At 36.4% G+C, this 26875-nt stretch overlaps 2 protein-coding genes across 5 annotated transcripts in view; one reads left to right on the plus strand and one right to left on the minus strand.

Moving 5' to 3' along the window:
- The window catches only part of ASB3 (ankyrin repeat and SOCS box containing 3), a 120742-nt gene extending 118417 nt beyond the window's left edge, over window positions 1-2325 (minus strand). For 3 of the 4 annotated variants that reach the window (XM_061432353.1, XM_061432354.1, XM_061432350.1), the window contains exon 1: window positions 2180-2325. The gene's annotated coding sequence lies outside the window, so the exon portion shown is untranslated. Of the gene's footprint in view, window positions 1-2090; window positions 2158-2179 lie in introns of those variants that run through there. The other variant, XM_061432352.1, reaches the window with a different exon arrangement.
- A 61-nt stretch (window positions 2326-2386) lies between these two features.
- ERLEC1 (endoplasmic reticulum lectin 1) lies at window positions 2387-26875 on the plus strand. The gene is made up of 14 exons (XM_061432355.1): window positions 2387-2733; window positions 8675-8779; window positions 10206-10286; window positions 10773-10850; window positions 10982-11045; window positions 11854-11888; window positions 13940-14163; window positions 14251-14380; window positions 19418-19579; window positions 20206-20265; window positions 23085-23209; window positions 24901-24978; window positions 25276-25351; window positions 26290-26875. Exons 1-14 carry the CDS (start codon window positions 2572-2574, stop codon window positions 26359-26361), a joined length of 1452 nt encoding a protein of 483 aa, XP_061288339.1. The 5' UTR covers window positions 2387-2571; the 3' UTR covers window positions 26362-26875.

Below are 26875 nucleotides of genomic sequence, written 5' to 3' on the forward strand. Positions count from 1 at the left end.
TAACAAGATCACTAAATTATTTCTCTAAATTTTTTCCTATTTTCTTTTTTTATGTGTGTGACAACTGACTAAATTTTTATTAAGGAAGGAGACCCATGATACAATCTTAATACCTATTGTTTTCTTTTTGTTATTCATTTAAGTATCTAATCCATTTGGAATTAATCTTGAACTGAATTAATTGGAACTGTCACCATTGCTCTAAGACAGCATTAATCTCCTCTGACTCCACTCTGCCCTATACTCTGACTACACTGAAAAGCCCTAAGGGACCACCTAGAAGGATGGTCCTGCCTGATAAACTCCTATAAATCCTTAAAACCCCAATCGTAATGTCACTTCTCCTGGCAAGACTTTCTTACCCAATTTCTGTCCTTCCTTATATCTAACATCTACTCTATTATATAATTTAACATCCCTCTACTCTATAATCTATAGTTTATTGCTGTTTTAATCGTTCAGTCGTGTCTGACTCTTTGAGACCCCATGGACTGTAGGCCACCAGGCTCCTCCACCCATGGGATTTCCCAGGCAAGAATACTAGAGTGGATTGCCATCTCCTTCTCCATTGGATCTTCCCCACCCGGGGGTGGAACCCTCATCTCCTGCATTGGCAGGAGGGTTCTTTACCACTGAGCCACCAGGGAAGCCCATAATCTATAGTACCTGGCTCATAATAAAGTCAGAGAAGGCAATGGCAACCCACTCCAGTACTCTTGCCTGGAAAATCTCATGGATGGAGGAGCCTGGTAGGCTGCAGTCCATGGGGGCACTAAGAGTCTGACACGACCGAGCGACTTCATTTTCACTTTTCACTTTCATGCACTGGAGAAGGAAATAGCAACCCACTCCAGTGTTCTTGCCTAGAAAATCCCAGGGACAGAAGAGCCTGGTGGGCTGCCGTTTATGGAGTCACAGAGTCGGACAGGATTGAAGCGACTTAGCAGCAGCAGCAGAATAAAGTACTTAAACGAGTGCACAGAAGGAATGTGATGTGTTAACTATTTTATCACTACCATAATAGGCTACCATTATTTGTCTGTGTAATTTGCCTTGCTATACCATGAGACAGAGGACAGAGATTCATTTATTTGCCATTTACCAAGCCCACTGTTCACATACACACTAAACATCAATAGGTAAATCAATGAACAGCATCTCAATTCTAGAAAAAATTAATTTTCTTTTATGCCGTGGATTCCTTATGTTAAAAAAGAAACAGGAAACTTTCACAACAAAAAATAGAAAAAGGATGTTCTTCCTGCTTTTTGACTTGGAGCAAATTGCAGGGGCAGAGAGAACACACGACGGACGACAGTCTTTAGCAAATCTAGCACGAAGGTCTACCTCTTCTCACCTCCAGAAAGACAACGAGAAATGCTCTATATTTGACGCTGTATGACCCATTATCAGTTCAGTTCAATCGCTCAATCGTGTCCGACTATTTGCGACCCCATGGACCGCAGCACGCCAGGCCTCCCGGTCCATCAACAACTCCCGGAGTTTACCCAAACGCGTTATATTAGAGATTAAAACAATGGCATTTCTTTTAATGACGGGGAGAATGCAAAACTTTGTGTTATTTTGAATACGGTGAGAGGTGTCTAAATCTTATGTGAATTCATAACCTTAGGGTCACATGGCCTTGAACTTTAAAGAAACGTATCGGCTTCCTACATAAAACAGCGACACAGCACTTCAACTCTGGGATGAAGGGAGAGCCCCACGTCGGGTAAAAACGCAGGGAAAATCTAGCTGCCCTCCCCAAGAGGAGAGTCTGCATCTGGGCCACCCTCGAAGAAGCGTAGAATTCTTATACGGAAGGACGACCGGTGTTCTCGGCTTAGTATCCCCGAACCCACAGCTGCAGAAACTTAGCCATCTACTCTCTGTTAGTCAGGAGCAGAAAGTACTCAGGTGACCACGACCCACAGTAAAAGGCGGAGAAAAACTTCCAGCGGGAAAGATAAAAGTGAACAGACGCTACGTGCGGAGAAAAGGGAAAACAGGAGCAGCGAGAGGGAAGAGTAGTCAGAAACACCACCACTTCTCACTTCTCTTCGCCACCTCGAATTTTCTCATCTGAATACCTGCACCAGCCCCGCTCTCCGGTGGGGACTCCATGAGGGTCAAGCCGCCGCCCACTCTGTGCTGAGAGCTGCCCGCCTCCCGGACTCACCAGCTCTCCGTGCTGCTACTTCGCCGCCGCGGAAACGGCTGGCCCAAGGCCCAGTCTTTGGGCGTCCACTCCTGGCAAGCCACTGCGTTCGCTCTCCGCCGCCAGACTGCGGTTGTGGTCAACAAGAGAAGCGCTACCGCCGTCCCGGCTTCCGTAGGCAGACGGTTCGGCGGCCCCGGATGTTGATACACCACCTGCCCCGGAAACGGTGGTGGGAAGCCCAAGGGGGCGGGGGCGGTGTTGCCGGGCTCTCCGGAAGGAGACGTGGCGGCGGTTGGGCCCCGGGCTGCCTGGACGCTTGGTAGTCCCGCCGCCGCCTCCTCCTCCTCCCCCTCCTCTCCTCTGTGGGCCGAGGAGGTTGTGGCGGCGGCTGGAGAACTCGGCGGCGGAGGATGGAGGAAGGAGGCGGCGGCGCGCGGAGTCTGGTCCCAGGCGGGCCGGTGTTATTGGTCCTCTGCGGTCTCCTGGAGGCGTCCGGAGGCGGCCGAGCGCTACCCCAGCTCAGCGATGACATACCTTTCCGAGTCAACTGGCCCGGCACCGAGTTCTCTCTGGTCAGTGCCCTTGCGAACCCGGTAGCCATCTCTCTTCTTCCCGGCACTTAAAAGAGTTCGGCCCCTTCTCTCGGTATTCTACGCTTTTTTCCCCTAGAACCTCCTCTGCAGGCGCATGCTTCATTCCTAGTCCAAAGCTTCAGTAATCCCGCGTTCGTTCATTCATACAGCAAGTGCTTAGCAAACACATAGTGTGGATGTGCCTCCATGCCTACACATTCAGGATCCAGCGGTCACCTGTTCTCCCTTTTAAAGAAATCTGTCTCTCCAGTTTACCAACACTCCCCCGCTGTGGAAGCAGCTTTTCCAGAACCACGTCAGGCGCATCTGTTTTCTCTCTGGCAAGTCACCTGCAGCTCTTCCTCCACCAGCAACCTTCTCTCCTTCAAGGAGTATTACACACACCCTTCCTACACAATCAGTTGTACTGTGGATATGAGTTCCCTTTCTCATACTCGTTTTTTCTCTGTCGTATATGCACAGTATACATATACCGCACAGCTCTTTTCCCTTCAAAGTTGTCTCTCAGAGAGGGCTGTTTGACCGGTGAGATGTTAACGACACTTATGCAGAATGTCCTTTACAGTTTTGATGTATTATAACTGTTACTTAAGACTCCAGAACATGAGATTTTATGGTCAGTTTTCCTACATTGAAAAACGTATTTATAACCTCGAAGTAATGAATATTTGCAGTCCTTCCTTTGGGAAGTGGACTTCCGAGAAGTCTTCCTATCCATTGTCGGCCAATAATAAATAGGTTCTTGTGATACTTACCGTATGGTAATTAATTCATTTATTTAAAATGGAAATCAGGGAAAATGTAACAGCTCACCTGCCCCTGAAAAGTTTTTTTTTTTTTAATTCTTATTCCAATTATCTGCAGTCGTTCTACTTGGAAGACTATTTTAGTATATTGTTCTGTTACTATATCAATATATATATTGATATATACTATATATATATTGATATACTATATCAATATATATATTGATATATACTATATATATATTGATATATACTATATCAATATATATATTCTGTTAGTATATGTTCTGTTACATATATATAAAACATGAATATGTGATACTATCATGACAGCACAGAATGTCCCAGGATAAGGGATGTCGTCATTTCCACAACCCAGATTTCTATTTGCTGGTGTTGGTTTTAGCTAATATTTCACACCTGGTTTGTTTTCAGTTCTTCCATTCTGATAGTTCAGTGACTCTTAAATTTAAGTAGATATTTCTCTGGGAAGCCAATTTGTCTTTGCATTAATGCCAGAAGAGAGATTTTTAATTAATTTTTATTGAAGTATAGTTGATTTACAGTGTTGTGTTAGTTTCTGCTGTACAACAAACTGAATCAGTTACACATACACGCTATATACATATACCCACTCTTTTTTAGATTCTGTTCCACTATAGGTCATTACAGAGCATTAAAGAGAGTTCCCAGTTCTATACAGTAGGTTTCTTATTCAGAAAATACTAATATATTAAAATGTTTATATAAAAGTTTGTTATAAGTCAGCTACAACTTGGAGATGAGAATATTTTAGTCCAACCTCTGATTATTTCTGAAGAGCACACTAGGCATGAACTCGGCAAATGTTTAAAGAATGTGGTCATTAAAATTTTTTACTCTACATCAATGTGGTTTTTTTTTTTTTTTAATTAAAAAAGGCATGCTAATATATGGCCCTAAAAAGTTACTGACCTATATGCAGGTGACTAAAACTAGCCTTTTTAGAAGTTATTACCAAACCGTTCCGTTTTCTTTCTGGCACTGTTGTTTGCTGGCTGCAAAAGGTTATGGAAAAGGATCTAAATGTACGGTGGACCAACCTTTCCTATATCTTAACAATTTTATTTTGAAATTTTGTTTTTAATTATTTTTATTTGACAATAAAGCATAATCTAAGATGGGCTTGTTTGAAAATTTGGGAAGAATTTTTTTCCTTTTTTTTTTAAGTTTGAGTTATTTTGGGAAAAAACTAAAGACATTTTCCTATGCCTTAGCAATAGGCCTATGGCCCTCCCGCAAAAATAAGCCTCAAGAACCATTATCATTGATCTGATTTCTTTTAATATTTTCTTAATCTCAAGGCTTCACTTCCCTACTTTGTGTAATTGAAACTACAGCCCTCCACACCTGGCACCGTCATTTTGTTTTATAGGCCAGTTGGATGGACATTTGTGTGTAACTGAGCAGCTGAATGAACTAGGATAAAGATCCTTTCTCTCTCTACCACCTGAAATTGAGAGGGATTGGATTAAAAGATCTCAGGTTTTTTAATCTTTAAAACTCTTCTGTGCTTTATATTCTCTTGCCATTCAGATATATCAAAATGATACATCATCTTTCAAATTTACTTAGAAAAATTATCAAATGCCAAAAATATATACATTTTTTAATGTTTCCAATAATTCATGATTATGATATTCTTTCTTTACTGGTTTTTAGCAGTCAGTTTTGGTTTTGTGTGTATTTTCCTTCTGAAACATCATCTCTCTGTCTTTAAAACGTTCAATTATTCATTACTTCACACAGAATTCATGAACATCTCCAAAGGAAAACTGCAAAATAAGTCTAATTTTCTTTCAACTTCTTTTGCTAATACAGAAATGTATTCCCATTTGAAAACAAATGCTACCTTTGGGGGAAATGGTGACCGTCTCCATGGTTTGAATCATGTCCTATATTTTAACAAGTTGTACCATTGAGTTTATTTTACAGATTCTCCAGGATAGCTTTCTTTCTCATCCTCTGTCTTAATTCCTCCAGACTTGTGTCAAGCATTAGAAATTTCACACTTGCCAAGATACTTTTCAAGTTCCTTAATCTTGAAGACTACACCCCTCATTGATTAGTCTCATTATATTAAAATCTGATTTTTATCATATCGCTAATATTGCCTCTTACACTGGAATTACTTTAAGGTGTCAAGTTATATAAAACAAGTTTTTTTAAACACTGTCTGTGATTATGTGCATTCAGAATTCATTTTTTAAGTAAAAACCTATTTTACAAAATCAAAAGGAAGCATTTTAGTTGATCAGAAATTTTTTTAAGTTAAAAGTCAAAAAGTTAGCTTTTCTCCTCTAATTTCCATTATTAAAAAGTCCATTATTAAAACATCATTATTAAAACTTCTTTGTAATTAGAAGTGAAGGAAATAAAAAAAAAAAAGTCGGGTAAAATTTGTGTAAAATGTTTACTTTGTGATCCCAATAAATGATACACTATTTCAGCAAAGAGTTTTCAGATAGAAGAAATGTTATTTGGTCTGTTCTATTGAAGAGGAAAATAGCCTTTCCTATGGAAAAGGCAATGGCAGCCCACTCCAGTACTCTTGCCTGGAGAATCCCAGGGACAGAGGAGCCTGGTGGGCTGCCACCATAGGGTCACACAGAGTCGGACACGACTGACACCACTTAGCAGCAGCAGCCTTTCCTAAACTAATGAAAAATAAATCTTTGCAGCAACAACAAATCTTCAAATAAGAATAGAGATGATTTCTATTTCTGTTACCTTTTACCTAAACCTTAAAAACAAGGAATAAATTTCATCATATAGACATAAAACACAAGATTATAGTTTTAATTACAAAGAAAGAATTGTCTTTCTTTGCTGTGGTTCCAAACAAGCAGTTTCTTTTTCCATTGTTAGCACTGTTCTGAACGTTTTAGTAAATGAGTCAGTATTGCTATTTAATCCAGTTCTGAACACTAGATTGCAGGTACTTCACAAATAGAGAGGAATGCATTTAAGACATATGCTACCGTCCACCTTCACTGCAGTACAGGAATGATTTGACAAAACTTTAAGCCATCTATTGCTAGCTAAATGAATGTTAAGTCATTCTTTGCACAACGCACCATCATATGTTCTGACTATATCTGAAAAATACCAAAAGATAGAAATGTTATGTCTTAACAGCAGTTTGTTGGCTAAACTGAATAAATGTTTCTAAGGATCCCTTTATCATAAATTTGGCTTTGCAACTCTCACTTTCAAATCTCTTTGATTCCTGTCTTCACTTATAATGTTCTTTTAAATAAGGATCCTTGGTTATAGTCCAGGACATGACTGAAGCGACTTAATATGCAAGCACACGCTGTATAGTAATCTAAGAAAATGTTAACCAAAGCTGATTCAAATATGTTAAAACAGTTAAGAGCACACAGAATATGGAACCAGTCTGCTAGGTTTCTTCTCTGGGCTGTGCTGTTTACTAACTATGTTACCTTGGACAAATTATTTAAGCCCTGGGCTTCAGTTTCCTTTTCAGTGAAATGGGTACAATGCTTGTTTTGAGCATTGATGAGATAATAATGTAAAGGGCTCAAATGGTACTGTTATACAGCTCATACAGTCAGTATTTACTGCTGTTTTTTGTTTTGCTTTATTATCTTGGGAAAACATGGCCCTGATTTCTATTTGTGTTTAAGGTTTCAAGTACTTAAAGTTTCAAGTACTACTGGTTTTATTGTAGTTAAGAGTTGTTTTGTTAAATTGAAGAAAGAATAGAGGTCTGTAATTAGAGTGATTCTTTCATTACTAGGGATTGCCAAATAGTTTAGTGATTTTATCTACTGTCAGAAGAGAAAAGAGAGAACTGAACTGCCACAGAATACTGCTCATAGACTTTGAAAACGTCTGTCTTGGTGGTGGTGGTGGTTTAGTCACTAAGTTGTGTCCGACTCTGGCGACCCCATGGACTGTAGCCCGCCAGGCTCCTCTGTCCATGGAATTCTCCAGGCAAGAATACTGGAGTAGGTTGCCATTTCCTTCTCCATCTACCTTAGTAGTTAGTGACATATTTTCTGTCACAAAGCAGAGATTTCTTTTTTGTAAAATGATACCAGTTATAGTAATTGAAATGTTCATTTGAATTGCATTGGTTCTTTTTGATTTGTGAATTTGTTTGGTTTTATACTGTAGAACACTTTAACGATAGTCTTGTTGATATATACCATGAGTCAGCAAACTACACCTTTAGGCTGGCCCACTCCGAACTTGATTTCTGTAAGGTTTTTTGGTTTGTTTGTTTTTTTCTCAGAACATCCATGCTTCTTCATTTACATAATAATGCCTGTGTACTTATTTCCTACAATGGCATAGCTGCTGCTGCTGCTGAGTCGCTTCAGTCGTGTCCGACTCTGTGCAGCCCGCCAGGCTCCCCCGCCCCTGGGAGTCTCCAGGCAAGAACACTGCAGTGGGCTGCCATTCCCTTCTCCAATGCAGGAAAGTGAAAAGTGAAAGTGAAGTCGCTCAGTCATGTCCGACTCCAGCGACCCCATGGACTGCAGCCTACCAGGCTCCTCCGTCCATGGGATTTTCCAGGCAAGAGTACTGGAGTGGGGTGCCATTGTAGTTGCAATAGAGATCATATGACCCACAAAGCCTAAAATATTTACTATCTGGCCCTTTACAGGAAAAATTTGCTGACCCTTATACATACTAAAAAAGTTAAATTAGCACAGAGGATTCATAGTAATTTATCCATATGTTACCCAAATATGAAAATTACTGTACTATCTTAGGTTCCGATGTCCCATCAAAAAGAATTGGGAGTATGTTTGTAAGTTGCTGTAGACTCTCATGTATAGGTGGTAATAAGTATTCAGTGATGGTGTATCCATGTACATTCACTGCCTCTAAATACTTTTTAATCCATATTATAACTTCAGTTTGTTGCATTACTACTTTTTTCCTTTTTTCCTTTATACTCCACACTATATTTTTGTTCCTTTTTTTTCTGTTACATTGTAACACCAAGAAAAAGTCTGTTGTCTTCATTTTATCATTAAAAAACATGTAGACTTTTTTCCTGCCTTTGGAAGTAAATAGGTTTGAAAATCCTCTGTTGAAATGATAAATTATAGTTTAGTTTAATCAGAGAAAATAATGTACATTTTTTGTTCTATTTCTAGCCTACAACTGGAGTTTTGTATAAAGAAGATAATTATGTCATCATGACAACTACACATAAAGAAAAATATAAATGCATTCTTCCCCTTGTGGCAAGTGGGGACGAGGTAAGTTTTTGTAAATACATTGATAATTCCTGTTACCAAACATTTATTTAAAACATTGCAACTGCATACTTTAAAATAAATTGAGCGACAGGTTTCTCAGTAATGCTGTCTTACCATAAAAATAGTAATCACATTATTCCTGAATTCTTAGATTATGTATATGTGACATTTTTTATAAAGAACTGCTAGTAAATAAATCTGTAGGTACCTTGTACTTTCTCATTACCTTAGCTCTTGCCCGTTTCTTCCTCCTAAAATGCGCTAACTGCCTCTTATCCATCCTTTAAGGCAATGACTTCTTTCAAGATGAAACAGAGGCAGCATGGTAAAATGGAAAGGACACCAGCCTAGGAGCCAGGAGGCTGAGGTATAGGCTATAGTTAGCTGTGGAACCTGAACAAATTTGAAACTCAATTCCTCCACTCAATCAATTTTTTGAGCTAATTACAGAATATTTTCATAATCTCTAAAATGGAAGTATTAAACTCATTGAGTGCTTTCTTAAGAAGTTTTGTTCAGATTTAAGATCTGTTAAAGACAGCTATCTATTTTCGTTTTGTTTTAAACCTTAAGACACAAATATACACATACACAATTATACACATATTTATGGCATTCGAGTATGAAATGTAAAATTGGAAAACTGAGAAGTATCTTAAAACTTTCCAGTGTATTATGTAAGATTCAACTATTCAAGGCTTTTATAGCTAGAAATTCTCAAGTAGGTGTATAAGAATTGTTCAGGAAACTGATACTCAGAAACCTTTTTCTAAGAAAAGGAAGAATTGAAGATTTTTCTATGGCTCTGTGTTTTATACTTCAGTTCTTTTTTTTTTCAATTGGAGTATAGTTGGTTTACAGTGTTGTGTTAGTTTCAGGTATATAGCGAAGTGAATCAGTTACACATTACATATATACATTCTTTTTTAGATTGTTTTCCCATGTAGTCCATTACAGAGTATTGAGTAGAGTTCTCTGTGCTATACAGTAGGTTCTTACTATTAACAGTTATCTATTTTATATATAATAGTTTGTTTCTGTCAATTTTGATCCCCTAGTTTATCTCCCTCCCCCCGCCCTTCCCCCCTGGTAGCCATAAGTTTGTTTTCTACATATGTGACTCTCTTTTTGGTAAATAAGTTCATTTGTACCATTTTTTTAGATTCCACATATAAGCAATACCATATGATAGGTACCTTTCTCCGTGTGACTTCACTCAATATAGAAGTCTCTAGGTCCATCCATGTTGCTGCATATATTTCAATTCTTTTGAAAGAAATGGCATACCATAGGATCTTATTAAATCTTTTGACTTTTTCCCCTTTTATTTCCAAGCATTTGTGACTTGACCAATGAGTTAATAGCTAAACAGCAGAGTTGAAGAAAGCTCCTGAATAACGATATTAAACTCTTAATTCTTTCATAGGAAGAAGAAAAGGATTATAAAGGCCCGAATCCAAGAGAGCTGTTGGAGCCCCTATTTAAACAAAGCAGTTGCTCCTACAGAGTATGTATTTTATGTTCACTTGATAATTAGAAAATAAATTTTCCAGCAGCCAATAAACCCTTGAAAGTTTAAATTCCTGTATAGTATTGTATATGCGGCAAACACCCAGTAATATCACTTATCAAATATATCACTTACCAAATTGCTTTGAATGTTTTTCAGATCAAAAGAAAGTTTCCTTGTATACAATTTTAATAAAAAGTGCTCATTGTTATCTTTTAGGCTGTGTGGAAAATGGTCCCTTGGCTGGGTGTTTATTACAGACCCCAGGTGTAGAACTATTTGCTTCACAGAATTTTTACATTTATCTAATTAGTGAAAACAGTGAATAGGCTTCAGAAATTTCATATTTTCTGAGGCATAGTAATAACTTTCATTTAATGAAAGTTTATTCTAAATCTTGGGGGAAATCTACTCAGTTGCTTAAAATATCAAAAAGTAATTCAGTTGAGTTATGTGGCTTTTGTATACATCCATCTCTCTTAGATTGAGTCTTACTGGACTTATGAAGTATGTCACGGAAAACACGTTCGGCAGTACCATGAAGAGAAAGAAAGTGGTCAGGTATTTTTTTCTTCAAACTATAAAATATGGAACATTATAAAATGAAAACTGTAATAATGAGATTTTTTTTTAATTTGTGTTCTTTAAAAATGTATTTGGAAAATACTTACATTATTTTTTTTTTAATATAGAAAATAAATATTCACGAGTACTATCTTGGAAATATGTTGGCTAAGAACCTTCTATCCGAAAAAGGTTTGTTTCTACAGAGTGATTTAGTAATAATGTTAGTATTTGGTTTAAAGTATATATTCAAATTGGAATTTAAAAGATCTTGTGGGAAGGACTTCTCTGATGGTCTAGTGGTTACAGACGCCACGCTTCCAGTGCAGGGTGCACAGGTTCACTCCCTGGTCAGGAAACTTGAAATACCACATGCCGCATGATGCAGCCAATCGATTAAAAAAAAAAAGATCTTGTTGGAGACTTTATGAATTGTAAAACACTTAAATAAATTTCTAAACAATGCCTTAGAAAACCTTTTCAAAGAGATCTTTCCATTATTTTTTGCTTTAACAAACATTGTTGCTTTTTTTCTACCTATTAATTTTTAAATCTGGTGAGATATACATGTCAGTGTTATATTTATATAGTTTATTTATTTGCTTGGTTTAAGCAAAGTCTTTATATATGGAAATAAACATGTAGATATATCCCTCAAATTATGAAATGTTTTTATTAATCTCTATTATTCAAATTGGCCAACTCTTTTAAGAATAAACCTTTCACTGAGATAAAAACATTTTAGAAGAAAACTTGTGACCAGTTTTTATGCCTCAAATAGACTATTTCCTAGATAAAGATAAAATGATTAAATGACTGTTCTTTTCAAAAGAAACCATTTCAAGAAAATTAGCTTAAAGTAGTAAGATAAAAATTATGTGTATGCTTTGAGTCTTCTTTAGAAAGAAGTTTAAGGTTACAAATTGAAGACTTAGTCATTTTATGTCTTGTATATAAGTTACCACTCATTATTTATACTTGCTTTTGTATTAATCCACAGAACAAGAAGCAGAAGAAGAGGAAAAATCGAAAGAGGCAAGTGATAATTGGTGATTTTTTACTCTGAACAGCTAAACACAAATTTATGTAACTTAATTGACAAAATATAGCCAGGTGTTCTTTAACTGTCTATCAAATACCTCAAAGGATTTGGTAAAAGAAAATTTGCAATCTGTTAGGTTTTTCTGCAAAAGTTATCCTATATTGCTTTTATTTACTTTTAAGATCGTACAAAAATAAATGAATTTATCAAAGATGTGTCTGGGAAAGTTTCTGTAATAGCATTATATCACTTCTGTGCTTAGCAGTGGTTCTTCCCCTCTATTTAACATTGCAAGCAATTATAATAGGAGCTTTTACATTTTTTTTCTTTTGTTTGAACCCTATCTCTTGTGGGTAAAACAGATAAACTGTATGTGTAAATAACAAGCTACCAGACTGCAAGCCTCTTAAAAGCAGGGACTGTCTTTTATCTCTTTATTCTGCAGTGCAAAGTAGAATGCTAGATATAATACAGGCCTTTCATGAATGTTTATTGAATCTGAATGCATAATTGATGACTGAAAAGTAGGGTTGTTTAAAAAAGAACTATTCCTTAGGGTGACTAATTACAATTTTAAGTGCCCTTGTGGTTTAAGGAATGATTTCTGAATCCTTAAAATTTCCATAAAGTTAAATAACTTACTGTTGGAGAATATTCCTACAAATGGTTTCATATCATAATGATACTTTTATTAGAAGTAAAGTAAAATGGCAAAAAGTCTTAGAAATTACTTAAAAGGGGTGCCTGTAATTTAAAAAGGTGGCTTTGGAGGAACTGATTAGCTGTGCATAGACACACGTAGCATTGCTATTTTAAAAAGTTTTAATTTTACAGACTACCTTTGAGAGAAAATATTTATCTCAAAATATTTTGGCTCTGGAGGATAGCAAGATGAAATTCAAAGTGTGAAATGATAAAGGAAGAGGAAGAAAAGGGTAAGGGAAGAAAACTCACATTTTTGAGCCCTGGTTTATAAGCCAGATGCTGTGCAAGACATATAACCAAGAGTAATGCTCAATTCTCCCTATAGCCTTTGAGTGTATATTATTATTCTGGTTTTACAAATGACAAGAACTGAAATTGGGTCAAAGTCATAAGGCTGGTGAATTCAGAGCTGGGATTTGAACCCAGGATTTTCTAATTCCAGACATTAGCATGAAAACAGCATACAAGAAACCTCAAAATATTTTTCTCTAGAATCTTTTATTTATTGCCTGTTTTGGATATAGCACTGACAGGGTACCAAAGTGATACAAGATAAGCTCCCTGCCTCCAAAGAGCTTGCTTGGAGATACTATTAACAACATCTTTTTAAAGCCCGTCCATGTAATTTTTCTTGTGTTTGTTGATAAAAGTGTGGGAGCTAACTCCTTAATAATCCTTGTCTTCTGAGATGATCTCCTTTATTCTCCCATTCTGTAAAAATGTCTTCATTTGTCTTTTGTTGGCCTTGAATAGATTTACTTAAGAGTTTATATGCTGAGAAGTGTGTCTGTTAATAACAGGAAAGAAGAGTAACCAGACTGATGAATCAGTGTATCTAAGAATACTTAGATATCTGTTTTAGAAGATAGTATTAACTGTGTAGCCCCACTTTTTGACGAATCAAACTTCAGACTTCTAGAATCTAAATTCTAACACAGGCATCCACTGAGGGTTTAGTGAAGAAAGCTTTGACCAGCCCAGTATAGGAAGTTTCTGCATTTTATCCTGGTCTCTTTCTTTGTAACTATTGAAGATAATTCATATTAATTATGTCTTTGTAATCCTTTATATAAATGTACATCTTAATTTTAGCACCAAGTGAAAATTTCCTTTTATGCTGTATTAAATTAGCTCTGAAAATATGTATATATTAAGTAAGAATATGAACCAAAAGAACATTAGGAGAGCTTATAGAAAATACAGAAGTGTTACCATTATATTAAATAAATGTTAGTTTATAAATAAAATGTAGTTTTCTTCCTTTCAGAATAAGTGCTTCTCCCATCCTCACCCCACCTCTATTTCTAATGAAAAGTCTGTCTTATACTCTTTTTTTAAGATTCCCACTAAAAATATCGAAGGTCAGATGACACCCTACTATCCAGTGGGAATGGGAAATGGTACACCTTGTAGTTTGAAACAGAACCGGCCCAGATCAAGTACTGTGATGTACATATGTCATCCTGAATCTAAGCATGAAATTCTTTCAGTAGCTGAAGTTACAACTTGTGAATATGAAGTTGTCATTTTGACACCACTCTTGTGCAATCATCCTAAATATAGGTAGGATGTGGATTTAATATTTTAAACATGAAATGCACACGATTTAAAATGTATGCTTAGCTTTAACACTTTGTTTTCACTGAACAGATTCAGAGCATCTCCTGTGAATGACATATTTTGCCAGTCACTACCAGGATCGCCGTTTAAACCCCTCACCCTGAGACAGTTGGAACAACAGGAAGAAATACTAAGGGTGCCTTTTAGGAGAAACAAAGAGGTATGAGAATTATCGAACAGTATTTTCCCAGTGCTTCCATTTCCAAAAATCATAGCATATATCAGTATTTTAATGATTTTCTGTAGTATGGTAATAGTAATTTATTTTCCTGACTCAAAATTGTCAATTCCAATTCTCTTGATTTTAATTTTCCTTATTCTAGTACTTCCCAGACTATTTTAGCATTTTCTTACACTCATGATTCCATAATATTTTAAAGTTTGGCATCCTGTTCATTTCAGTTAAATTTTTCAGCTAGTTAACCGAACTTCCCAGCTAAGCGTCTTGAAAAAAATAGACTACAACTCATCTCCTAATACTTTATTTATTCTTCAACTCATTGCTATTTATCAAACCATCATTCTGTCATTCTCCTTAAATGGTTCTTACTAAGATCAACAGCTGTCTTTGGTTCTAAATTTGCTGGACATGTGCATAATTTGATCTTAGCTGAACATTTGAAGCTTGAACTTGTTCTCCTTTCTTTGCTTCAGTTCATTATCTCACTGGTTCTCTTCTCCTGTGTACTAGCTCTTTCTCTAATTCCTGCTTCTTAAAATGTTACAGTTCCCTTGGTTCTGTTCACAGGTCCTTTCTCTCCTTTTTATACATTGTCTCCTTAGGTAAGCTCATCCAGGACTATTCTTTCAACTTCCGTTTCCATGCCTGTGTATTATAAATATACATCTACAAATCACAATCACAATTAATAACATGTATTGAATCTTTACTGAGGAAGGGAGTGGCTACCCACTCCAGTATTCTTGCCTGGGAAATCGCATGGACAGACAAGCCTGGCAGGCTACAGTACATGGAGTCGCAAAAGAGTCAGACTTAGCAACGAAACAACAATTGAGTCCTTACAGCTATTATCTAATCCTTACAACAGCATATAAGATATAGTATTACTCACCTTAACAGGTTAGGGAACTGAGGTTCAGAGGGGAAGTGACAAGTGATGGGTTAGAGATTACAATCAATGCAGTCCGATTCTAGAATCTGTCCCTCTTAACCACTTGTCTCTACTGCTTCTCCCTTTTGATATGCCATCTTCCCTTTCCATCTGCCTATTGGACATGTATACATTTTCAGTTATCTCAGACTTACCTTTTTTTCCTCTTTCACAGTGACACTTTTCTTGTCTTCCCCATTCCTTTTAAAGCTGTATGCTCTACCCAGTTGTCCAAGTCAGAAACCTGTCATTCTGCTTATCTCTCAATGCTATCAGTGTTATCCTCTGCTTTTCAAACCTGTCTTTAGTTCAGAACTTCATCATTTCTTAAGACCTAAAACTAATCTCACACATCTTCCTTCTAATCCTTCCCACACAGCTGATAAAATGTTCTGTCTGAAATGAACATTTGATAATTTGTTTAACCATTTGGTATTTAACGTGATCTGTAAGTCCATCCTAAAGGAGATCAGTCCTGGGTGTTCATTGGAAAGACTGATGTTGAAGGTGAAATGCCAATACTTTGGCCACCTAATGTGAAGAGGTGACTCATTTGAGAAGACACTGATACTGGGAAAGATTGAGGGCAGGAGGAGAAGGGGACGACAGAGGATGAGATGGTTGGATGGCATTGCCAACTCAATGGACATGGGTTTGGGTAGACTCCAGCAGTTGGTGATGGATAGGGAAGCCTGACATGCTGCAGTTCATGGGGTCACAAAGAGTTGGACACGACTGAGCGACTGAATTGATATCTCAAGATGAAATTGTTGTTCATACAATCATTTTATCAAAGAAGAATAGAGGACCATTCATGATCTGGCTTCAGCCTCATCTCTTATTTCCATTCCTTTGATACCAGCTATTTTGAACAACTTAAGCATTTCCTAGAAGTACCACATTCCTTCCAACCTCCTTGCCTGTGGATATACTGTTTTCCCTCTTCTTCTGTTGTCTTCTCCCCTCCCTCCCTACACCTGATGAACTAATAGAAATTCATCAGGGGTAAGCATGAAGATCTGCTTTCAGTGTCACTTTGTTTGCAAATGAACCAGGATTTCTAATGGATTACCTGCATGTGAGATCCATCTTTCCTCTTCTGTGAACGTATATTTTATTCAGCCCTCCATTATAGCACTTACATGGTTAAAATAGGTTGTTTTTCCTATGGTTCTTCATTAAAAGGGAGGGAAGATTTTTTAAATTTTCATTACTTGGAGTTTCCAGCTTGTTGTGTGATACCTGCTGCTGCTGCTAAGTCACTTCAGTCGTGTCCGACTCTGTGCGACCCCATAGACGGCAGCCCACCAGGCTCCACCGTCCCTGGGATTCTCCAGGCAAGAACACTGGAGTGGGTTGCCATTTCCTTCTCTAATTCATCAAAGTGAAAAGTGAAAGGGAAGTCGCTCAGTCATGTCCGACTCCTAGCGACCCCATGGACTACAGCCCACCAGGCCCCTCCATCCATGGGATTTTCCAGGCAAGAGTACTGGAGTGGGTTGCCACCTAGTATGCTGTTAATATTTAACAGTGGGTTAATTAACATTTAACTACAAGGCCTTTGTTCTTGCCTGGAGAATCCCAGGGACGAGGGAGCCTGGTGGGCTGCTGTCTATGGGGTCACACAGAGTCGGACACGACTGAAGCGACTTAGCAGCAGCAGCAACAACAAGGCCTTTATCGCCCCTTCCTCTTGAATACTTATTGTGAAAATATTGCCAGACTCTTTGTGGATGTTGTGAACTCTGCTATTATGATAAGGAGGAAACATCTTAACCTTAATCTACATTTGATTTGAAGTGCTGTATTGAAAGATTGGAAATGGAATTATTTTCTCATCTTCTTCTTGATAATGATTTCAGTACTAACAAGTACTTAAAAAAGTCAGTCCCATCAAAATTCTTCACACACCCAACTTTAATTATTCTTCAAGAAAGAAGTGCCAGTTTATTTTTCTTTTATGAGTTAAATCCACAAGTTGAGAAAAAAAATTTTAAAGCTATAGATGATAGCTATAATGCTTTCAAAATTCCTAGCATCTTGATAGTACATGTTGTATATGAAATCTTAGGTAATACTGTGAGTAATTACTTAGAACTGGTCATCTTTATTTCAGAATAATTTTTTTTAGAAATTCAATTTATTACACATAACTTTTTTTAATATTTGGCATATGGTTTGCCTTTCAAGTATGAACTAAGCTTTACCATAAAGAATATTTTTTAAACAAAATATATATTTGGCTCTCCAGTTGTTGTATCTGATTCTTTGTGACCCCTTGGGCTATAGCCTGCCAGGCTCCTCTGTCCATGGGATTTCCCAGGCAAGAATGCTGGAGTGGGTTGCCATTTCCTTCTCTGGGGAATCTTCCCAATCCAGGGATCAAACCCACCTCTCTTGCATTGGCAAGCAGATTCATTACCACTGAGCCACAGGGGAAGCCCTATGTTATTATACCACATTAATTTGGAAATGACTGGATTTATTAAGAATCTATTTTCTGAATTTCCAAACCCTGATTCAGACACTACTATCATCTTGCTTTTATTGGGATAGTTTTCCTTAAAATGAAAGTAGATGTTCTGTCCTAAAGAAACAATAATAAATGGTCATGTTTCTTCTTACCTCTTCCCCTTTTTTCAGCTACAGGTTTCACTGTGCAGTATTCTTTTCTTCACTGACCTTACTATAGGTCTCATGTATTCTAAGTAATTGCTTTACTCTATTAGACCTTATCTTCTTATGAGTAGTAACTATGTCTCCTTCATTTTTAATATTCAGCATTTAAAATAGTGCCAGGAGCGTAGTATAGGCTCTGAATGTGGAAGGAGCCTACATTCTATAAATGTAGAAAGAGCCATGTAAAAGTCAAGGTTTTTTTAAAAAAAAACAAGAAGGCATCTTGGCAGTCTTTGTTCTTAACATTGAAGAAGAGAGAGGATAAGCTCATTGGTTTCCAACATAACCATCCAGTGACTCCTGTTATACAAGATGAAAACAAGAAAAGAACCACAACTGGCCAATAGCAACTACAGTAACTACATACATTTTACTGTTTAATTTCTTTATTGTTGTTTTATTCAGTTCACTGGTATACTCATTCCTTCAGTTGTGGTCTAGATTCATTTCCCCTCTGCTCACTGTCAGCACCCAGATAACGTCCAGCTTCTAAATCATTGACTTCTTTCATAACTGTCCTCTTCTCTCCATCCCGCTTGTCACTCCCTTACGTTTGAGTCTCTTCATCTCTGGCCTGGGTTTCTGAGCTCCTAACTTGACTCTCCACCTCCAGATTTGTTACTATCCCTTCTTCCCTGTGACTGCAAAAGTAATTACTTAAAAATCTGATCATACCATATCTTTGTCTAAAACCTAAAAGTTGGTGTTCAGACTTGGCATCACACAGTTTTCCAGCGTGTAGTGCCTGCTTCTGTCTTTGGTTTTAACTCTCATACCACCACACATCTTTGCTCTTACCGCTTTCTCAGGTTCATGTGCACATCCACACAACACATAACAGACCTTCACATGAGTCACAGATTATTAATGTTTCATGAATTAAGCAAGGGTTTTCTCTTTGTGAAGTCTGTATGTTTCAGTTCTTCATCAGTCTGTTTGAATCACCCATGTCTCTGAATCTGCTGTTCCCGGTACCCTTCCGTTATTACACCGCAGTTTGCTCCAGGGCAGCACCCAGGTCCTGCTGCATTTGAATAATTACAACTAACATTCATATTCGTTCCCACTTAGCCCTTTATTAGACTGCTTATTATCCTTTCTTTATAGATAGTAACCACATTTTTTTAAACAAAATATAAAATCTAACAGATAGTGAAGTACTTAAGAGTAATGAGACAAAACATACGAAGTAGAAATTATCCCTGTATTGTTAAGAATGGTCAGCATACCCCTAACTGGTAGATGGAACTAACACTTGACTAGAGCTTTCTCTATGCTATTAAGTGTTGCAAAATTCATTTTCTTAAAGCACGTTAAAAATGAGTGGACAACTTTTATTTTCCAAATTTTCTAAAGTTAATTTAAGTCATACTGAAGCCTATAAATATGTGTTTGTTTAATTTTAGGAAGATTTGCAATCAACTAAGGAAGAGAGATTTCCAGCAATCCACAAACCCATTGCTGTTGGTTCTCAGCCAATGCTCACTGTTGGAACAACCCACATATCCAAATTGACAGATGACCAGCTCATAAAAGAGTTCCTTAGTGGTTCCTATTGCTTTCACGGGGTGAGAAATAAACCTTCAGTTTAAGTATTTATCTTACAGCTTTCACTTTGTATGTTATTTATCAAGAGACATTAGCAGCACTGAAAAAGATTTTTTGTCTGTAGAGAAATGACAGGATTCTGGAAGCTTTCCAGCAGACATTTCTCTACATCTCACTATAAGGCATAGTCATTATAATTTCTCTTTACTCACAGGCTAAAACTTGACCTTTACTTGATAAAAAAAAATATATATATTTAAATAAGTAATTCATGTGTGATTCTGGCTTATTGCTAGAATGGGCACCAATGATTGTATAGCCTGTATTTTGGTTATGACCCTACATTAGCTCATTTAAAACTTGAGCTAATATCTGCAAAGGTGGAATTCTGCCTCTGACTCAGCATCAGTGGAAAATATGCTTATAAGTAGAGTTTTCATTTTACTTTATTTTACGAAGAAAGTTATTCTCTGTATGTCCATTTTTTAAGTTTATTAGTAATTTTTAGTTGTGATTTTCAACCATATTATTGCTGGTACAATTTTTTTTATTACATATATGTCCATTACTATCACATGGCAATATTGAGACAAACCCCAGTACCCCTTTCTCTGTACTGAAACTTGATCTGTTTCCTTTCCTGTAGGGTGTTGGTTGGTGGAAATATGAATTCTGCTATGGCAAACACGTACATCAATACCATGAGGTATGGCACAGTCTTTATATCATTCTATCACTAAATGGTTTAAAGCTTGAAAAATCTTTTGTGGAAAAATAGAGGAGTGGGATTGGTGTTACTTTTAAATATAAGATGATTTTAATATGGAAATATCCAACAAAACATCTCTAAATTTTGGGAAATGGAAAGCTTGTTGTTAGTTAAGACTACATCAGTCATCTTAAAGTAACTTGGTTTGTTAACTACTCAGATTCTTGCATTACTGTCAGTCTGGAAGAATAATACAGTACTGTGACTAACTCTTCAGCTTTGGCTAAGAAATTAGTCATTTTATAACTCATATTTAAGAAAGTGAATGGTAAGATAGAATGTTGTCACTAGTCTCAGTAAAATAGGATAGATACAGCAAGTTTCTCAGCTAAAAGAAGGTTCCATATGATCCAAGTTTAAGTTTTAAGATTAAATGCTCTTTAGTCTTTTATAGTGTCATAAATCAGCATTCTCTCACACTTGAATCAAAGCTGCTTAAAGCTTACCATTTAGTAAGTAATCAAAGCTTACCATTTAGTAAGGTAAACTACTAGACCCTGAAGACAAACATTAATAAATATTGATTTGGTTGTTTTAAAAGGCTCTTTATTCCCCAAAATAAATAACAACTGGTAATTAGAAAATACCATATTTGCCCTCCTGAGATGTTTTGAGCTGATCTTAAATTCCATGATGGATCATATCAGGAAAGATCAACTCACTTTCCACATTTAAATCATTCTAAAAAAATGTATGTGGCATCTGTAAACTAGGACTTTTTTTTTCTTCCATTAAACCTGTGCTGTCCCATTTCATCATGCTTTCCTCTTATTCTTGCTGCTTTGTAGATGTTTTACATCTGTAGATGTATTTTTTAATAATATTTATTAATACAAAAAAGATCCAGTACCATCTAAGTACAGTCCAGATAATACCCACTGGTTGTTTTTTTTTTTTTAATTAAAGGAATATATGCCAGCAATATAGAATAGAATGAAAAGTAAAATTCTCCTCCACTATTGTCCCATTTTTCAAAAGTAACAGCTGTTAACATTTTCTTAGTTAACAACCAAAAGGGGAAAAAATAATGCATATACATAAATTTGATATAACCTTTTTATTTATACAGACGGGATATACTGAATGCACTTGTTCTTTTCACCTAGTATCTTGGAGATCTTTCCATGTCAGCAACAACTGATTTCATTTATTTCAGCAGGTACAGAGAATTATGCCTATACACACAGTGTATTAATTAGATCTCTATTGATGATCTTTGAGTTGTTTCCAGTTGCTGCTGTGATAGCGTCTTAGTGAACATTTTTAAATAGTTGCGTTTGTAAACTTTTGCAAGTACACTCATAGTACACACATCTAGAAATGTACTTGGTGGGTCAGAATAGATGCATACTGAACAGTTGCCTCCAAAGGTTGGATCGTTTACATTCCCATTAATGACTGTTTTCCTATACACTTGCCAACACTGCTGCTGCTAAGTCACTTCAGTTGTGTCCGACTCTGTGCGACCCCATAGACGGCAGCCCATCATGTAATCCCCGTCCCTGGGATTCTCCAGGCAAGAACACTGGAGTGGGTTGCCATTTCCTTCTCCAATGCATGAAAGTGGAAAATGAAAGGGAAGTCGCTCAGTCGTGTCCAACTCTTAGTGACCCCACGAACTGCAGCCTAGCAGGCTCCTCCGTCCATGGGAGTTTCCAGGCAGGAGTACTGGAGTAGGGTGCCAGTGCCTTCTCTGCTTGCCAACACTAGGTTTTATCAAACTTCCTTTAGCTAAGGCAGTATAACCTAGGACTTTTCGAGGAACTCTGGTAGGAACTTTGGGGTATAGAAAAATAATAGTAGCTAACAAACATAGTATTCACTGTATACCAGGCACCATTCTAAGTGCTTTACACATATTAACTCATGCAATGCTCATAAGAGATGAGTATTGTTATTCTAAGATAAGGAAACTGAAGCAAAGATTTAGTAACTTGCCTGAAATCACATAGGGAGTAAATGGTGAAACCAGAATTCAAACCCAGACAATCTCTATATCCAACCTCTTATTAAACAGTTTACTATGCCAATCTAATACCTGTCTATCTAGGAATCTACGGTGTGGTTGCTAAAAGAATGTTTAATGGCCCTGTCTATTCCACTAGGCAGTAAGCTCCACTATACAGTGGCTGTGCCTTTTTGCCTCTGTAAGGGTTTTTAATTCTACTCATCAGATGTATATTAGTACCCAACATGGTCCCTGGCATAAAATACAAAGGAAAAAAGGAAGACAGGAAGGAAAGAAAAATGAGAGAGAAGGAAGAAGTCCATGTAAAGGGCAGTATGGGGTGCATCATCAAATGAATAATATGGAAACTTGTATAATGAGTAAGAGATAGAGGCCAGAGATTGAAGTAGGAATCACAGTAGTATGTAGTTACAGTATCTAGGTGTGAGAGAGTAAACTTAGTTGAGGGGTGAGATGCTGGCAATAATAGACCAATAGGAGAGTGAAGCCAAGAACATCTCCAGCAAAGTGACAGGACTGATAAGTGTAGAGTGAAAGGCAACAGAGTCACAATAACTACATCTGGACTTAACCTGACTAGAAAGTGCCAGTTTCATAATTCAGAGAAACAAGAAAGAAACAGTAATGAGCTCAAATTTCTCCTCATCAAGTTTGACTAACATTATTACATCTAAACATAGATATCCAGTGTGCAGGTGAAGATAAGTTCTGTAGCTTATAGCCCATCAGCATAAATGTCACCTTGAGGTCAAACATTCATTGTCACAAATATTTTTTCATATATTAGGACAAGGATAATGGGAAAACCTCTGTGGTTGTGGGGACATGGAACCAAGAAGAACATATTGAATGGGCTAAGAAGAATACCGCCAGAGCCTATCACCTTCAAGATGATGGGACCCAGACAGTCAGGTAAATACTAACTTTATTTGTCTCTGGATCTTAGAATATTTGAAACTCAGAATATTGGAAAATGTTAATTTAAAGTAAAATCTTTTTGTTATTTTTTTTCTGGGACATTTTTTAGGTTAGTTTTTTTTTTAAGAGGAAACACAGCGTAATAGTTAAAGAGGAGTTTCTGAAGTCAGATACCTTGGATTCAAACACTGGCGATTCACCTACTACCCTGGGCAAAGTACATAGTCTTTGCAAGCCTCACTTTTCATGTCTAGTAGTATTTGCCTCAGAGAACTGTTATGACATTTAAATGAGGTAACTGGTGTAAAGTGTAGTGCCTGGCAATTGCATGCAATGAACTTTGACTACTTCCTTTGACAATGTTGGTGTTAGTGTTACCCTGCTGCAATTCCAGGTATTAGGTCTAACCCTGTTATAAAGCATTTTACCCCTTCATGTATAATCTTTACCTCTTTAAGTTATTTAATTCTCTTTAAATATACTCTAGCATTCTCCTTTGTTATTTAACCGTTGTGCAGTAATGATTGAAAATAGTTAAACAATGTTTTTTTTGAAAAACTGCCTCAACATTTCTTTGGGCCATTAGGTATATCTTGTTATAGCAGAAGGAAATTCATTTCTTCTTAGCCAAGAATAACTAAGCTTTAGCTTTGCTTATAGTCCATTACCCAGTGAATTTTAAATCATTCATTCTTTTTCCTTCTCAGATGTTAACTTTGTCCTTCCTAGCACAGATGGTATTGAGAGATCTGTTTTCAGAATGTACTGACTTCTTGGACTGATCAAAATCAAAATTAGCAAAGTTAAGAGATATTCATCTAAGTGTTAATATACTAAACAGATCAAACATTTTCTAAATGTTTATATTTTTCAAGTGAAAGTAGCTCAACGTATCATGTGCAACAAATATTGAAGCACAGATGTATGAGGCTAACAAAATTAAACTTTTGTTTAGTTCCTGCTCTTTGGAATTTATAGCTTAGCATAGGCTTTACCTTCTTACTCCTGCATTACATTATTTTAAGGAGTGCAGCTGAATGGAGGGTAGGAAGAAGGGAAAACTGACAAAGCAAACAATATTCAGAGTAGGGGAAAAGAAGAGCTGGGGAAGTGCTTAACTTTAAAAGAAAACTTTTTAAAAAGCAGTTTAACCTTAACTATTTGTATACAAGTAAATAATATGCAGGAGAAGGCAATGGCACCCCACTCCATTACTCTTGCCTGGAAAATCCCATGGATGGAGGAGCCTGGTAGGCTGCAGTCCATGCTAAGAGTCGGAGACGACTGAGCGACTTCACTTTCACTTTTCACTTTCATGCATTGGAGCAGGAAATGGCAACCCACTCCAGTGTTCTTGCCTGGAGAATCCCAGGGACAGGGGAGCCTGATGGGCTGCCGTCTATGGGGTCACACAGAGTCAGACACAACTGAAGTTACTTAGCAGCAGCAAATAATATGCAAGTTATTAATAAGATCATTCTTATTAATTAAATCAGTAAGAAGTATCTCAATTTGATATTCTATAGAACCTGAAAGACTTTCTCTGTGACATAACCTTAAAATATGTATTTTTAAGGAATATAGTTGCAAAATTGAGCCCTCTAACCATCTCACCCTACCCATTAAAGTTACTCTGAATGAGTGAAGTTATAGTTTAATAAAACTTGTTTGTTTTTCTGACTCAGGATGGTGTCACATTTTTATGGAAATGGAGATATTTGTGATATTACTGACAAACCAAGACAGGTGACTGTAAAACTAAAGTAAGTTAGACCATCAAATCATGCTTTATGCCTTTCTCTTTAATTTGCGTCCTATGGGCAAACGTTTATATAAGATATAATTATATTTATTAATAATATGAATTTTTCAGAAAATAGTTTTATTATAAGATAGTAAAATCATAATTGTAATTGTTATTATTTTAATAGTTATTGTCAAATTAGGCTATTTCAGTTATTAATTGTATAGAACCACTTACAAGATATTTTTATCCTTGAAAAGAAAAAAAAATAATTTTGTGTGGTTTGGGCAATACCTTAAAGTACTCTCTGTTTTAGGTGTAAAGAATCAGATTCTCCTCATGCTGTCACTGTATATATGCTAGAGCCTCACTCTTGTCAGTATATCCTTGGGGTAAGTGGAAAACTAATATTCAGGAATTCAGTTTGGGGCCACATTTTAATGTTTAGCATTAAGTCTAGAAAGGACATTCAGTAGTCTCCAGAATTTAATATAGCCCTCATATCGCCTCTGTAAAAATTGACATCTTTTTTATTGAGGTATAATTTATAAAATTTTTTAAAATGCCAAGTTCCTAAGTGTTGAGTCTGAGTTTTGGAAAAATTTTGCCCGTCATCTATTTCTGGGGCTCTGATTAAAATATGCTAATTTCAAGTTGTCCCCAAATCTTCTTTTATCTTATTCTTACCTTTTTCTTGTGTCAGTTTGGGTCACATCATTTCTATTGAATTATCTCCAAGTTTATTGACTCTTTCCTCTGCTGTGTCCTGTCCACCTCTGAATGAATTTATCCCTGCTATATTTTTCATTTCTAACATTCCTCTTCAGTTTTTTTTTTTTATGGTTTTATTTTCTCTGTTAAAATCCCCCATCTATTCACACATGTTGTCTATGTTTTCCACTTATTTCCTCTAATTTCCTCCATTATATTTATTATCATTATCTTAAATCTGATCATTTTAACACCTGGCCCATCTTTGGCCATTTTTCTTTACCCTTTTCTTGAATGGTGCAACTGATTATTTTGCCATATTCTTCTACATTTTGTTATGTAAGACCTAGCAATGTATTTCTCTCTTATTCTTGCCCTTTACTCCTTTTCTTTCTTTCATCTTTTACTTAAAAATAACTACTTACCTATCTAGCATTTTATATGGATGACTAAAAATTGTTTTCTAAAAAATTCACTTTGTAGAAATAACATTGGATGACTTATCCAAAAGAAGGACTCATATACATTTACCAAATTTATACGTATTCATTCAGCAGAATACTGAATAAAGTATTCAGCTTAGCAACTTTAAAATGGTTTTATTTTCGTTGTTCTTTAGGTTGAATCTCCAGTGATCTGTAAAATCTTAGATACAGCAGATGAAAATGGACTTCTTTCTCTCCCCAACTAAAGGATAACAAAGTTCAGGGGGAAAAAACCATTGGAAGTCACGATGATTGTCTGACCATTGTCCTGTTACAGAGCTCTCAGTCATGGACCTCGTATAAAAGATTGTATAAAAGGACTCTCAACCACTTTGTGAATATATATGTGTATATAAGAGGTTATTGATAAACTTCTAAGGCAGACATTTGTCTCACCTTTTTCATTTTTGTTGTGTCTTAGGAACTGATTGTGTGTCTTTCTTTGCTTGGATAATGTGATTCCAAAATAAATCTTGTCCAAGCAATTTAGAGTTCATCCTAATGAAATGTCATATAATTGTTGTACCTATTGAAAGTTTTTAAATAATAGATTTATTATGTAAATTATATATAGCTAGTAGATAATGAAGAAAGAAATTGATAGGTTGTTTAAATGAGAGACTATTAAATATGTAAATCCTAGTGCCTGAAATCCTTTCAGCAAATTTTTATTTAGCAACTGCTCTCTGCCAGGTATTAAACCAGAAACTGGGCACACTG

Source organism: Bos javanicus, chromosome 11, assembly GCF_032452875.1.
Source record: "Bos javanicus breed banteng chromosome 11, ARS-OSU_banteng_1.0, whole genome shotgun sequence".
NCBI classification, from domain to species: domain Eukaryota; kingdom Metazoa; phylum Chordata; class Mammalia; order Artiodactyla; family Bovidae; genus Bos; species Bos javanicus.

Bases quoted from the DNA above. Each gene is read 5' to 3' on its own strand.
- ERLEC1 (XM_061432355.1), top strand. From the start codon at position 2,572: ATGGAGGAAGGAGGCGGCGGCGCGCGGAGTCTGGTCCCAGGCGGGCCG. The intron at 10,287-10,772 runs GTATGTATTTTA...CATCTCTCTTAG, and splicing joins AAAGCAGTTGCTCCTACAGA to ATTGAGTCTTACTGGACTTA. The intron at 11,046-11,853 runs GTTTGTTTCTAC...ATTAATCCACAG, and splicing joins GAACCTTCTATCCGAAAAAG to AACAAGAAGCAGAAGAAGAG.